The sequence below is a fragment of the Amphimedon queenslandica genome, unplaced genomic scaffold (genome assembly GCF_000090795.2).
Source record: "Amphimedon queenslandica unplaced genomic scaffold, v1.1 AMPQUscaffold_13399, whole genome shotgun sequence".
In the NCBI taxonomy this organism is placed as follows: domain Eukaryota; kingdom Metazoa; phylum Porifera; class Demospongiae; order Haplosclerida; family Niphatidae; genus Amphimedon; species Amphimedon queenslandica.
Genome location: NW_003546365.1, coordinates 101796 through 117163, shown reverse-complemented (window position 1 = coordinate 117163; position 15368 = coordinate 101796). Strand labels below are relative to the sequence as shown.

Here is a 15368-nt window from a genome sequence, read left to right as displayed (position 1 = left end):
GAGTCGAGAATACCTATTTCTGAGTATAATTATAATTCATCAATAGACTAGACTAACTTGTTTCTCTTCATCATTTTGCATATACATACTCCAATAAGAATGCATGCAGTAATGCAGCATATAGCAATAAAGAGAGGAACAAGTATTACTATAGCTAATGCAGTTTCTATAAAATACACAGCTCTATAATGCAACAAAATAATAGACTATATCAACTTACTGTATAATAAACCTATTAGAAAAAAATAACATTTAAAAATTAATTTTAACTGGTCTTACTTGTCAAACAAAAATCCACAGTTGTTACTAAATCAGTTCCATCAGCTGTCTGTTGATATACAGGTATGTACTTCATATGGGCTGACTTTAATGGGCCACGTTTAGCCATGAAGAAACTGTTATTGGTATATGTTGTATAAGTTGAAGATTCTTTCTTATCATATTGAATGGTTTCATTCTTCAACGTCTAAAGAATAAAAAAAAATACAAAACAATGTAACAAAATAACAGTATCATCTACCAGAGGATTCGTGAAGTATAATTTCTCGATTGGAGTTGAAGTAAGAATATAAATTGAAGCTGACATGGTATCGTTATGAAAATATGAACAATCAGAATTGTAATCAAAGATAAATTGACCTGTAAAAGTAAGTTAAACATGTAATTAAAAATGATAGCAACTCTAACAATTAAAGGTGTACTGAAATAGGGGTAGGTAGCTAAAGGCAATAAATTTTAAAGAAAAATGTTTACCCAGAAAGTGTTGCCAAAGCCCCTGATATTATTATAATAACAGATCAATAGTTGTTATTGAATATTCCCTATTCACAGGCGTGGCCCAAGTGATCACGATTAGTACAATTACTGTCAATTAGCATATATGTGTTTGTTGCATGCCGAAACTTACCAGATACTCCAGTGAAAAGGACTACAATTGAGAGAACAACAACAGAAACAGCCATCTTCGTGTAGTCAGGCGGAGCCTGACTAATCTTCGTGCCCTAATTTTTATTTTTAATTTCCTGTGACCTCTGATCTCAACACCCACGCAATTATTTGAGCCAACGCCCATTCTGCAGCTTTAAAATTCTTTAAAAACATTTCACACAAAATTATAAAATCAGCAAAAGTTGAGAGGTATCAAACCACTTTAGTACCAGCATTATTATTATTAGTAGTAGTAGTAGTAGTATTATTGCCAGTACCAGCAGCAGTTGTAGTCACTCGTGTGGCCTGACTACGGGAGGCTACGGCAACACAGCTGTATATAAAATGAGTAAAAGATTAGTATTATTGTTATCTAAATTTTACTTGTCACAACAGAAATAAACTAATAGTTTAAGACCAGCAAGGCAGAGTGAAAGAACAAAGGCAGCACCAAATATTATACCCACTATAGCCCCTATAAAAAAGGCAATATATAGAGTGGTATGAACTTAAATATAACCTACTGACTGATAATATATCATATGCAGAAACAGCCTCAGTATATAACAGACAAAAATCTACCATTGTTAGTAAATCAGTTCCATCAGCTGTCTGTTGATATACAGGTATGTACTTCATATGGGCTGACATCAATGGACCACGTTTAGCCATGAAGAAACTGTTATTGGTATATGTTGTATAAAGTGATGACTCATTCTTTATATAATGAATGGTTTCATTTCTCAATGTCTAAAGAACAAAGCAATATGCACATGCAAGGTATTGTAATGATAGCAATGTTTGTACCAGAGGATTTGTGAAGTATAGTTGCAGCTCAATTGGGATTTTACTTTTGATGGAAATTGAAACTGACATGGTATTGTTACCATAAGAACACTCAGCCTTTTGATCAAGTATTTGACCTGCAAAAGAATAAATAATAGGTATATAGGCTAATAAACACAGCAACCAACAGAATGTTACATGATATATATCTTACCAGATACTGTCATGAAGAGAACTGTCAGGACAAGAGTAAATATTACTGATGCTGGAGCCATTAAAATTTCTTGTGTCTAAATATCTAGATAATGTGCAACAGAAATCAGTTTTATATACTACTCTGAGCTTAATCTGAGCTGGTTGATTCATTTAGCAACAGTTTTTCTAAATTGTTAAAAAAACACAACACACTTATGGTAATGGATTAAACTATAATTGCAATATCCAACAGCACAAACAACTATTGATAACCAAACACAAAGTCAGCAATGCAATTTTTAATGACAATATGATGCAATAATAGTAACTATAACAGCTGGAATTAATTTAGGGCCACTACAAAGACAGCAAAAGTTTAGAGGCATCACTTGGTACCACCATACTCATTGTCAATACCAGCAGTAGTGATGAGTGGAGAGGATCTATTATGATAAGAATAATGATCATAAATATATAATAGTTGTTTACTTGTTTTTCCTTTTCTTTTTACAAGCATATAGAATGCATGCAGCAATGCAGCAAACGTAGCATATAATAATGAAGAGAGGAATAAGTATTACTATAGCTATTATAGCCTCTATATAAGAAATATAATATGAGCTCCAATCTTACAATAATAAGTTTAGACCCTTCTCACTTACCAGCTGATATTCCTATCAACAATGAAAATGAGATTATATATAATCTCTAGTAGATATGAGTCTCTTACCTGATAGGCAGAAATCCACAGTTGTTAGTAACACAGCATCAATAGAAGAATATTGTTGATATACAGGTATGTACTTCATGTGGGCTGACATCAATGGACCACGTTTAGCCATGAAGAAACTGTTATTGTAATAGGTACCAATATCATTTTTTATAAAATGAATAGTTTCATTCTTCAGTGTCTATTAAAGAAGTGCAAAACAGTATAATAAGTATATCAATTTTGCCTACCAAAGGATTTGTAAAGTATATTTCCCCAATTGGAACTAGATCTAGAGTTGCAATGGAAATCGAAACCGACATCTTATTATTGAATATGCCATAAGAACATACAGTATTACTATCAGTAGGCTCATCTGCAAAAGTGTTATAAAGATAGTTATAGTTACAGCTCATAACTTACCAGATCTAGTTCCTGCAGTGAATAAAGCTAACAGGACAAGAACACTAGCAACTACAGCCTGAGCCATGAGATTCTTTTGAATGAGTGCACAGACAGCATACACACAGTTGAGGTTAGGTGATGTTTATTTTGATTCTATATGGCGACTGCTGGCTGCTTTTTTTAATAGATAAGAATACAGTACACACTTGGGAATAGATTTAAATTGACAATCCACCTACTGTGCCATAACATTCAACAACACAAGAAAACGAGCCAGCAATGCATTTTAATTAATGCCAAAATGTAACAAATGAATAGGCATGTATGTACATAAAAAAGCATGGGCTATTATGTACTCTTGGTACATGGTATTTTTTAGAAATTAACTCTTTGGTTTGTCTGATGACTAGACATAGTTTTGCCCACCAAAAGTAGATGGATTTGTCATTACTTTTGTCATTGCATGGGGCCCAAAATCTCTTTTTTTCTCTCGCTTTATTGTTTAATAAATTTATATTATAGATTTATATTTTAGCATGTCTGGTAATAGTTAGTATTGATGATTAAGATCTAAGATAGATTTAGGCTGTTCTGTTGTCAAATTGAGCTGTTCAACACTCAAAAATTAGCATATTGCTCTAACACTCTCTTCAACTGTTCAACACTCTTTGTTAACACACCCAAGGCCAAGCTAACACCCACGTAACATTTGGCTTTTTGCAGCAAAAAATTTTAATCTAAAAATAATTTGAAACTTGAGTGCTATGCAACTGAATTTTCAAACACACAAAAAATGTCAGCAAATGTTGAGAAGTATCATTTGGTACCACCATATCCACTGCCACCAGCAGTAGCAATAAGTGGAGAGGATCTTTTTATACTGAGTTCACTATAAACTATGATAGTAATGCATTATTATTTTACTTGTTTTTCTTGATCTTTTTGTATGCACATATTCCAATAGCAATGCATAAAGTGATGCAGCATATGACAATAATGAGAGGAATAAGTACTTCTGCAAGACCTACAGCACTAGCTTTATGAGAAATGCAGCCATTATGCAGCAAATATTAATGGTATTAACTTACTGACTGAAGGAGTTACTACAAAAATAATGATTTAAACTCATTAAGTCCACATTAAGTTGACCTTACTTGGCAAACAAAAATGTACATCATCATTTTTTTCTGGGCCATATTTTGTTTGTACATATACTGGTATATTTTTAATACGAGCTGACATCAATTCATCACGTTTAGCTATAAAAAAACTATAATTGTAATATGTGGTAATATTAAAATAAATATCCTCTTTATGATAAAGAATTTCATTCTTTAATGTCTAAAGAATTAAAGAAATATGGAAAACAATAGTAACAAATAACAGTATTCACTACCAGAGGATTTGTAAAGTATATATGCAGGTTGATTGTTCTATTACCAGTATATAATACCCCACAAAATGAAGCTGTCATGGTATCATTATCAGGATCAAAAGAACAGGGCTCTGGACCATGGAGACACACAGCTAGTCGACCTGTAAATTAAAAGAAACACTGCTGCTAGGATTATTCTTTATAATCATGACTATGGGCATATTCACATGTAGATCCATATAACCTTCACTTACCAGATACTGCAATGAAAAGGGCAAGCAAAACAAGAATACTAGTAACTACTGCTGGAGCCATTTGATTTCTTGCGTATTGCAATATAAGAACAAAAGTTTTTATGACAAAAAAGAGTTTTAGTTTCATGATCATACAAATAATCCCGAACTATCAATACACAATATCACTCTTGACAACATGCATTGGAACTAACACCCACACATGCATACCAGTATACAGTGATGCAGCATATGAAAACAATAGAAGAACAAGTATTGCTATAAATATTGCAGCTTCTATATAAGAAATGAAAATGTTATCCACCCAAACTAAAGCTGCCTTTCTCTTGTGTGTACATACATTCAGGACTGGTAGCAGGCTTAAATTTATATATTATGTTAAAATGAATTTCTGTTTCATTTATACTATTATTTATATGCTATAATGTCAGAATAACAAAGGGATAGCTAGACCATCAGGTCTATAATATGTAAGTAATATTCAATACACAGCAGTAGAATAAAGACAGCGCAATCAACAATTTAACAGCTAATAACTAATAGCTAATAATGTTAGTTATTAATTTTTCCAGTCCCATAGGTAGTGACTGTAACATCTCTCTCATTGTCATTGGACATACTTTGAAGAGCAGAAAACCCACTGTTTGTGTGTGCATAAAAATAAATCATTAATAATAATAATAACAATAATAATCACTTACTAAGAGTTTCTCTTGTTCTTCATATAAAAGTAAACTACAACTGCAACACCAACTACAACAGCAATGACACAGACTGGTACTAATATACCAGCAGCAATAGCAGCTCCTAAATATTAACATATTGATAGTAAAATAAACCAACTATAAATGTATTTACTAACCTTTTGATTTTTTGACAGATTTGGTAGGAGATGGACCTTTAAAAAGCAAGTAATAGTTTCAAAGAGATAAATAAATTATTATTTGCATTTCTTACCAGGTGTGGTAGTTGGTATTGTTATTATTGATATATTTTTTACAAAGTATTCCCCTAGACTATTATTAGCATAAACTAATAAGTAGTCCTGTCCTCCTGTTAATTCACTTTCATCAAAACTCAAAAACTCGTCGGCTGGAGCATAACTCATCCCATCAAACAGGGGGTAAGGGATCTCAATAGTTCCATTTTTATTCGTCTGCATAACAATAAATAAAAACAAAAACTATCATAATTATAATCTTACAATTGGATTTGTGTAGATAACACTTCTTGCAGGAGCATCGCTGTTGTCAGATATTGTTATGAAGAAATTGAGTTTGTTGTTTTCCTTGCTGATACTTACATTAACAGTTACACCATCAGGAGCCCCTATACACAATAAAAACAATAATACAATTATAAATCTAGCTGTTATTCATTCATTTTCATAATAAGTTAACACAACCTCATGCAGTGTTTTTACTAAAATTAGAATAAGCTGCTTTGTTCTTATTTAAACTGTTGTAATTCTATAACTACCTCCAACAAATGTTTGGAAGGTTGTGTATCCACTAGTGTAGCCTGTTTCTCCCAAACAGGTGTAATTCTGTCTGTTCTTTTGAGACGCTTTTGTTACCCTCAACTCAATTGATTTAGTTTCATTTTTAATGACGTCTGAATTTTCAGAGTCGGTCAAAGTGAAGTTAAGTTCAGTTACAGCTGGGAATGACGACATGACCTCACAGATATAAGAGAAATCTGAATCGGTTGCATGCTCCATCCAAACTGTGTCGTTTGTTAACTGAGCAAAAATTGGACCAACTAAAATAAAAATAAAATAAAAGGCAAATATTAAAAAGAGTAAAGAAGTGAATAATTAATTTCCTTACAATATACTCCAAGATTAATGGCCTCCATTGATTCACCGACACTGTTGTTAACATGAACAGTATAAGTTGCATTATCACTTGGTGTGAGTGAAGCAAAGGTTATATTGTTATCAGTAACAGTGGTGCCATTGCCAGATATCAATTCTTCATCATCCTTGTACCACACTGTAGTGTAGTTGGCAGGGTAAGCTTTTACTTCAATTGATAGTACAAATGACGTATTGTAATATCCAAACAATTGGTCATCGACTTTTATGATTGGTGCATCTGAAAGAAGAGAAACAAATAATAATTATTATGAATAATAAATCTTCTTAGTCATTCTTTCTTTCTCTCCATTGTTAGGATTATATACTTACAATAGACTTCAGCAGTGAATGAAAAGCTTGTATTACCAATGTCATTCTCAGCAATGACGGTATAATTACCAGTATTATTAACAGCGACACTGGTGAAGACTATCTGTGATGCATTGTAAGTGATGCGGTCACTGCCGTTCAAGAGGAGGACTCCATTTAGTGTCCACATGACAAGGGAAGGAGGTGGATTGGAGGTCATGTTGACACTTAGCATACCAGGAGCACCACTGACTAAAGGCTCAGTCTCCAGTACATTGAAATATTTAGGAGCATCTGGTGGAAATAAAGTATGATAATGTATAATCAATGATAGCTCTCTTTAAGCACATTCTTTAAATGGCCATAACTCAAAAATTTGAAGTCGGAATCAGCTCAAACTTTCAACACAGCATAAGTACATCAATATGTATCAGAAAATGTAATAAAAATTTGGGGTGATTTCAGAGCCATTTTTTGGAAAAAACCATGGGCTATAGCCTTGGGTATTTTTCAGAATTTTGGCATTTTTAAAAAAATGGCCATAACTTGAAAATTTAAAGTCGGAATTGGCTCAAACTTGCTACACAGCATAAGGACATCAATATCTATCAGAAAATGTAATAAAAATTTGGGGTGATTTTGGAGCCATTTTTTTTTTTAAACCATGGGCTAGAAAATATGCCATCTTGGAAGTCTGTGCTACTAAAGTTACAATACATGTTTCTTTCAGTAACTTACAAAGGATCGAAATGTTAAGACTATTTGATTGAATTGTTTTATTGGCAACACATACAAAAACAGCTCCATTATCAAGGTAAGAAGTGTCTTTAAATACAAAGGATTGAGTTCCATTGGTAAAAGGACCATCAGCAACAAGTCTATCATCAGGAGATACATCATTTACTAGTACAGTGAAATTGGTTGTATAGTCACGAAGTTCTGGAGGTGTACTGCAATTGAAGAAAAAATTATCACCTTCCAAAATTGTGGTATTACTAGCATTAATGAAAGAACCAACAAAGTAACCTACAAAAAGAAAGAGATATCACAAAAAGTTGCAATTATTTTTGTAAAATACAAATTTTGTAGAAATACAAATTAATACATTATTAATCAAAATTATAAAGCACATTTTTCAAGCATATACATGCATACCTGGTATGTAGTAGGCCTCTGTGAATACTGATATATTATCAATCATATTGACTGATTCTATGTAGAGGTTATACTCAGCAGCAGACACCTCATACAAGGAGATATTAACAGGGATTAGCGCTAATCCAACTGCAGGCACATCTGTTTCAGGAAATGGCAGATAATACTCATCGACCAGACCAGAGACTGATATATGAACACCAAGAGCAGGTGCATCACTTAAATCAGTGGCTGTACAGCTAATGATAGCCCTGTCATCCACCTTGAGCTGGCTGCATGTAATGTTTAATTTATCAGCAGCACCTACAATTGGAATATTAGCATAACATGATTCATTAACTGTTATTCATTAATAATAATTGTTATTCATTAGCTGAGCTGGTTTATTAATTGTGTTCCACTGACCTCCAATGAAGGTCCTATAGGTATATGTGGTACTGCCTACTGAGTTAGTAGCATTGAAGGTGTAGTTACCATGGTTACTGGGAACTGGTGACATAATGCTAACCATGCCATCTGTACCAGTAGTCTATAAAAGACAGAAAAAGAATAAAAATTGACAAAGTAGACAATACTTTCATACAGTGGCATTGATTCCTGTAGTATTAGTTGCATCATAAGTGATGTTGAAGCTATCAATAGGAGGATTGGCCATCAGGACTGAGGTAGTTAATAGAATTGGAACACCAGTTTCAGACTCATGCAATCCAGTCATGTTGTCTCCACTGCTGAGCCTTGGTGGATCTAAAGAAGAAAAAAAACAGAAACTAATTAACCAGGGCAAAAAGGAACAAGGAAATACATACACACACTATGTACATTAATACAATGTTTAAAAGTAAGTGCCCATTAATTTTATGCAAATTTGTATTGATGCTGCATAAAATAATCAAGAGCTTTATAGCTGTTTTATAAAACTGCATCAGTTGCATCAGTCTTAAGTTTTGAACTTACAATAGACCTGCAGTGTAAAATCAGTTGAATTGTATTGATTCTCATTGGTGACACCAACGCAAGTGAGCACAGTTCCATTATCAGCATAAGTTGTGTTTGTTAGTGTAACATTAACGACATAGAAATCATCCATATCTGATCCATTGTGAATGATGATGTGATCAGATGTATTCGAAGAGTTCAAGCCATTAATCAATATTGATATATTTAGCATTTCAGTTGAATTGCAGCTAAACATGAAATCATTTCCTTCAATCACTGACTGAGCAGAAGGAATCAACTCTAAAGTAACGTTACTTGAAGCATCTGCAGAAAGAGGGGGCGAAAATGAGAGAGGGAGGGCGGGAGAAAGAAAATGAAAATAACACTAAAATTTCACCATCCAACTGACCTATTTGATCATTTCCATTACTAAAGGCTACAAAAAGGAGAACAGCAATATAATAATAATAATAACGACCCATCTTGAAACCAAAAAAAAGAGAGTAGCTAGTTCACGAATATGTGGGCGTTAATAAATTGCGCAAGGTCACGAGCCCCACCCTAAAATTTAATGATATTCATACAATTTTCTCCAAAAATGAAAAATAAATGATTTTAATTAGTTCACAATTGCATCAGGATTACCAACACATGCAATATAAAGCACAATATTATCAAAAGAAAAAATAACACCTATTTATCAAATCATACTCAGCATTGAAACAAGGGAAGAGAGAGAGAGGGGGGGGGATTACATAGATTACTAATAATAGACAGGGGAAACCAAAATATCAGTTACACATTGAATAATGATAATAGTAGTTTGAGTTCTTTAGCTGTTTGTAGTGCCATATGTACCAGGAACAGCATCATCTGGTATTGATCTCAATGGAGAGAAACCACTAGAAATGATACAAAAATGAAATGTGAAAATCCATCATCATCATCATTATTATTTATTATTATTTTACCTATTTCGCCTCTTTTTCTTAATGTAATAATAAGCCCCAACAATGACGGCGATGATGATGGCAATGACAACAACTGGAACAACAACTCCAACCACAATAGAAGTGGCTTAATTGATAAAAGGAAGCTAATAATTTAAAATATCATTGTTGCTAAATTACTTTTAGATTTTTTAGTAGGTGGTGATGATGATGTTGGCGTTGATGTTGGTAAAGGTGAAGATGCAATGTAAGTATACGGCTCTGCCTTAACAGGAATTGGTCCACCAATATTATTAGAAGAATAGACTTTAAAAGAAATGACTCCTTTTTTATAGTCTTTCTGAAGCTTGCTGATTGAGATAGTGGTAAAATTATTTTTTACAAAAGAGGCACCATTAATTAGCGGTTTGTCAATAGTGAAAGACTCATTCTTGCTAGACTATTATAGTGATACAATATAGACAATAAGTTAAAATTATATTCTTCAATTTTTACCGAAGGATCAGTGTATGTTATTGTCCTTGGAGGCGCGTCACTGCTATCAGTAACAGTCATGGTGAATGTAACATTAGTTTTGACAAAATGGTGATCAATTTTCACTTTAGTTTTATCAGGAGGTCCTAAATAAAACAAGTATACTTAAAAATACCGAGAGAAGAAATAGTTCAAACCTCCAACAAAAGTCTGAAAGGTCACATTCCCAGAGGTATGGCCAGTCCTCCCAGTGCAAGTATAGTTCTTGCTGTTCTTCTTGCTGGAAGCACCGGTGATGGTTACATTAATGTAGGTTTTATTGTCAGTTTTGACGACCTCGTTGCAGTCAGACTCGTTTTTGTGACAAGGCAGCTGGATGAGGAATTTCTTGACTGCAGGAAAAGAACTGCTGACAATACAAGAGAGAGTGAAAGTACTGCCATCTTTAAATTCAACCCATTGAGAGGTATTAGTGACGTTTTTAGAGACATCTTCAATAGTTGCATTTAGTATAGGACCAACTGTAGATAAATGTAAATAAACAAACAAATAAATAAGTTCATGTAGTTTTTGTTGCCATTACAGGTCAAATACTAATTAAATAAATAATAAACTTACAATAGATGCCAATGTCAGTCTTCACTGACAAATTGCCAATAGAATTATAAGCATCCAAAGTGTAGCTGCCATTATAAAATAAGCTTATTGACTTAAATGAGAGACTATCTGGCTTTACAGTAACATCTTCGTTAGTTTCTAAGACCACTCCTTTATGATACCATATAGAGGATGATACAGGTGGGTTAGCTAGCACAACAGCTTTTAGTGTAGTGTCAGCATTAAGATAGGTGAATAGAGTCTCACTAGGGAATGTTACTCTGGGAGAATCTGTAAAAGAGAGAGAGAGAGAGAGAGAGGAGGAGGAGGAATTAATAATCTTGAAGGAGTGATAATCCCCAATACATCAAAGTACTAAAATGACTTATTGAGGTAAATTCAGCAAATAGTGTTTATTAAGGTTTAATTATAACTTACATGAAACATTTAGATTAAAAGAAAACGTTGTTTCCCCATATTCATTAGACACATTCAGCTGTACAATGCTCTTGTCATCAGTGTACCTAAGATCAGTTATATTAATATTCAACAGACCAGCAACAATACGACCAGTCGTGGAATTGACGACTTTTCCATTAACGGTCCAGGTAGACTTGTTAACTGGTGGATTGGACGTGACGTTCAACGTGACATAGAAATCTTCTCCTTCCACTAAATGCGGTATATTTGAATTATTGGAAGGAGTGAAATATGGAGCAGCTGGAGAGAGAGAGAGAACAGATTATTACCCACCCATGCGTACACAAATCAAACTTACAGTACAGAGTAGGGACCACGTCCTCAGAGGTGCCACTGCCTACTTTATTGTGAGCTTCAACTCTGTAAGTCCCAATATCACTACCAGTCACTGTACTGAATAGAATACTGCTGGCATTTAGGGTCAATCTCTTATCGCCAGTAATCGTCTTGTTATTGTGATACCATGTGACACCAGTAGCATCAGGTAAAGGATTGGAGGTCATGTTTAGTGATATTATACCAGTAGAGCCATTGACTAGTATGGACTGTAGGACACCAAAGTATTTAGGAGCATCTAAAAAATAAAATAAAACGAAGTGAGCTTTATGTACTTGTACAACTTATGTCCAGCAATTTTAGTCTTTTCTGATGGCTCTACTATTTATAGGATTTTTATAATTCTATTTAATAATTACTAATGACAATATTAATCCATGCATCACTTTGATTTAGGATTCTAAAAATTCATTGCTAAACGTTAGTACACATAATGTACATGTACATATAGTTTAGGCTACATTTACACAGCAACAAAAGCTATGCAATCGTTTTGTGCTTGTTGTATTGATTTCTGTTTCCACATAAACAATAAAACCATGACAGGACTCTATAGAAACAAAAATAGCATATCATTTGCATTTTTGCATTGTTGTGTAAACTCAGCTTTAAAATGGACCTGATTTTTTAAAAGATACATACATACATGTACACATATCTTATTCACAATCTTACACAGGACATCCAATCTCAATGGAGGAGACTTAAAGGTTCCATTAGCACAGCACTTTAAACTGAGCCCATTATCAAGGTAGGTTGGATCCGTAAGATTGACAACTTGTGTTCCATTAATGAGTGATCCATATACTAGTCTCTTATCATTATCAGGGGTATACTCATCATTGAAGAGTATAGTGAAGCTAACGGGGTATTCCATCACTGGAGCACGACAGGTGAATGAGAATACATCTCCCTCGGCTGTTTCATTAGACTCTGATTCAATGTATACATCAATCTTGAGGCCTGGAGAGAGAGAGAGGACACAGTGTTAATAAATAATAATTGAGGAAGAGAAAGGGAGAGAGAGAGAGAAATATAAGTATTACCTGGTACGTAATAAGTCTTTTCAAATACGGACTGATTCTTAATGAGATTCAAGGCAGTCATGCTAACGGTATAATTACCAGGTGCTATTTCTGTGAGATCCCTAGACACAACTTGTATTTGAAAATCACGAGCTGGAATGCGTTCAAATGAATAATACTGAGGCTCATTCAAACCAGGTGATGATACTGTGACACCAGTAGCAGGAGCATCACTGTAATCATTAGCATAACACACTATAGTAGCATCATCACTAGAATAGGTTGGGGTACAGGTTATATTTAACATGTCAGCAGCTCCTGAATAACAACAACAACAACAACAATAATAATAATAACAATAAAATTTAACATATTTTATTCATTTTCATTAATAAATAATAAAATATAATAATACTAATAATAATAAATAATAATAATCAATTTACCTCCAAAGAACGTATTATAAGTTAAGGAAGTGTTCCCGTAGCCATTAGAAACAGAGAAGGTGAAGTTGCCCCTGTTCTCAGCCATAGGTTCATCAAACGTCACTACACCACTGGTATTAGACTTATCAATCTAAACAATATGAAAGAGGATAAGGTTTTAATAAATGGAGGAGGATAAGGGTTTAATTCACAAGACTGTCCACTTTACCTTGGTGGTAATGCCAGAACTATTGCTGGTGACGTAGTAGATGATAAATCTATTAACAGGAGGATTAGCCTTCAAGACAGTGACATTCAGTTCTTGTGTGTCCTCCAAGTCACTTAATTCAGTGAAAATGGTTATATTATTACCCTGAGTCAACCTAGGAGGATCTGAGAGAGAGGGGAAGTAAAAAAACACAACTTTTATTACATTTTTTGATTTCAATTTGCATTATGGCTGGCTAAAAAGAAACACACACACACACACACACACACACACACACACACACACACACACACCACACACACACACACACACACACACACACACACACACACACACACACACACACACACACACACACACACACACACACACACACACACACACACACACACACACACACACACACACACACACACACACCACACACACACACACACACACACACACACACACACACACACACACACACACAGCTTTTAGTTCACACACTCAATATTTGCATAGCTTCATCTGCTCAAACAAACATGAAAACAATAAAATGAAACAAGTTATAATCAAAACAAAAAAATAATATACACCTATATGTACATGTATAACCACCACACCCATAATCAGTTAATCTCACTGCATTTAGCATGATTACAGTGCTCAGGTTCTTGTCAGTAAATTTTTATAGTTGTTCCAAAATTTTAAGCGGATTCTGATAAAATATGGAGTTTTATAAATTTTTAAAGGCAAAGTTGAAGCCATGTATAGTATACTGTAGTGCTGGTCACTTAGCATGCTTTGTGGGTAACCCTCCCACAACCAAAAACTACACAGCATTATGAACACATAACAGTTACATGTAACTCCATTACTTACAATATATCTGTAGTGTAAAAGTCAACGAATTGTATGTTTTATTATCAGGAGCCACACCAACACAACTGAACGTTGTTCCATTATCAGCCTCTACGGTTGACTTGAAGGAATAGTCAATCTCTTTATCCGATTTATTATCCGTCGTCAATCGGTTGAATTTAGTTCCATTGGGAGTCCCATCAATCATGAGATTAATCTTGGATAAGGAAACGTTTGAGACGCAAGAGAAACTGAATGTGGTGGATTCAAAGACACCATCGACAGATGTTACCAACGTGATGTTAACAGCATCACCTAATGCGTTATAATGAGCAGAGTTAACGCGAAATTAACATAACATTGACACACATATTAATGGGCATATGACACGGTATAAACACAGGGATGACATGGGTGCACAAACACCGCATTAACACAGAGATAACGCAATAATAAATGACACATAAACACTACATTAACACAGGATTAACACGACATTAACAAATACTGCCATATGGCTTGTCTAGACAATTCACTATTGTAGTATAATACGACAAGACTATCACATGCTAAGCACATGCTACCTATAGATTAAATTAAAATAACAAGTTATTTCTAGAAATAATATAATTCACATAGTATAGTACAATCTATATAGACTATATGATGCAACAAGCAATCACAATAATTATACATAGCTGCTTGTACTGTAATACATGCAAGTAGCAATCTTCTCTTGCTAGGCAGTGGGCACATTGGCAAATTACATTAACCCACAGAAATATACAGCAAGTAATTTGGCAATAAAAATATATACGTGCTTGCTACTAAAGGTATAAATGCCAAAAAATAAACCCTGCTAGCCAAATTCATAATTACACAATTATTTTTAATTAATTTGAGTGGGAGATAAGATTGAACTTATTACTCGAATTTGAAGCATTTCCTTCGGCAGTAGCAGAACCAAACCAGGCCAGCACCAACAGGAGAGATAAAACTCGCTCCATTTGAGAAAAAGGGCGCCAATTGGTGAGCTGGATTCTGCTGGAAAGAATCGAAGCGTGCTGTCGGGAAATGGGTAAATATTTCTTGTCCCTATC

General features: G+C 34.1%; 2 protein-coding genes across 4 annotated transcripts; both read right to left on the bottom strand.

The window, feature by feature from the left end:
* Positions 1-1456: 1456 nt before the first annotated feature.
* On the bottom strand, positions 1457-3142 carry LOC109582159 (uncharacterized). The gene is made up of 8 exons (XM_019996791.1): positions 3041-3142; positions 2869-2993; positions 2639-2819; positions 2571-2582; positions 2398-2506; positions 1928-2351; positions 1735-1850; positions 1457-1677 (listed from the first exon to the last, which is right to left on the bottom strand). Exons 1-6 carry the CDS (start codon positions 3105-3107, stop codon positions 2294-2296), a joined length of 552 nt encoding a protein of 183 aa, XP_019852350.1. The 5' UTR covers positions 3108-3142; the 3' UTR covers positions 1457-1677; positions 1735-1850; positions 1928-2293.
* Positions 3143-5045: 1903 nt separating this feature from the next.
* LOC100633809 (uncharacterized) lies at positions 5046-15368 on the bottom strand. Of its 3 annotated transcripts, none has more exons than XM_019996761.1 (14): positions 15197-15368; positions 14290-14583; positions 13426-13589; positions 13218-13347; positions 12793-13089; positions 12422-12709; positions 6840-7112; positions 6481-6747; positions 6131-6412; positions 5856-5980; positions 5609-5807; positions 5514-5549; positions 5353-5458; positions 5046-5291 (listed from the first exon to the last, which is right to left on the bottom strand). In XM_019996761.1, the coding sequence occupies exons 1-14, from the start codon at positions 15273-15275 to the stop codon at positions 5204-5206; spliced, it is 2628 nt and encodes an 875-aa protein (XP_019852320.1). In that variant the 5' UTR covers positions 15276-15368; the 3' UTR covers positions 5046-5203. The 3 variants fall into 3 exon arrangements, with proteins under 3 accessions (XP_019852320.1, XP_019852319.1, XP_003386787.2); XM_019996760.1 differs by lacking the exons at positions 12422-12709; positions 12793-13089; positions 13218-13347; ... (1 more) ...; positions 14290-14583; positions 15197-15368 and adding exons at positions 7557-7844; positions 7974-8276; positions 8379-8502; ... (1 more) ...; positions 8928-9233; positions 9319-9739; XM_003386739.2 differs by lacking the exons at positions 5046-5291; positions 5353-5458; positions 5514-5549; ... (3 more) ...; positions 6481-6747; positions 6840-7112 and adding exons at positions 9509-9811; positions 9881-9986; positions 10040-10298; ... (3 more) ...; positions 11369-11650; positions 11709-11984 and having other exon boundaries at positions 15197-15357.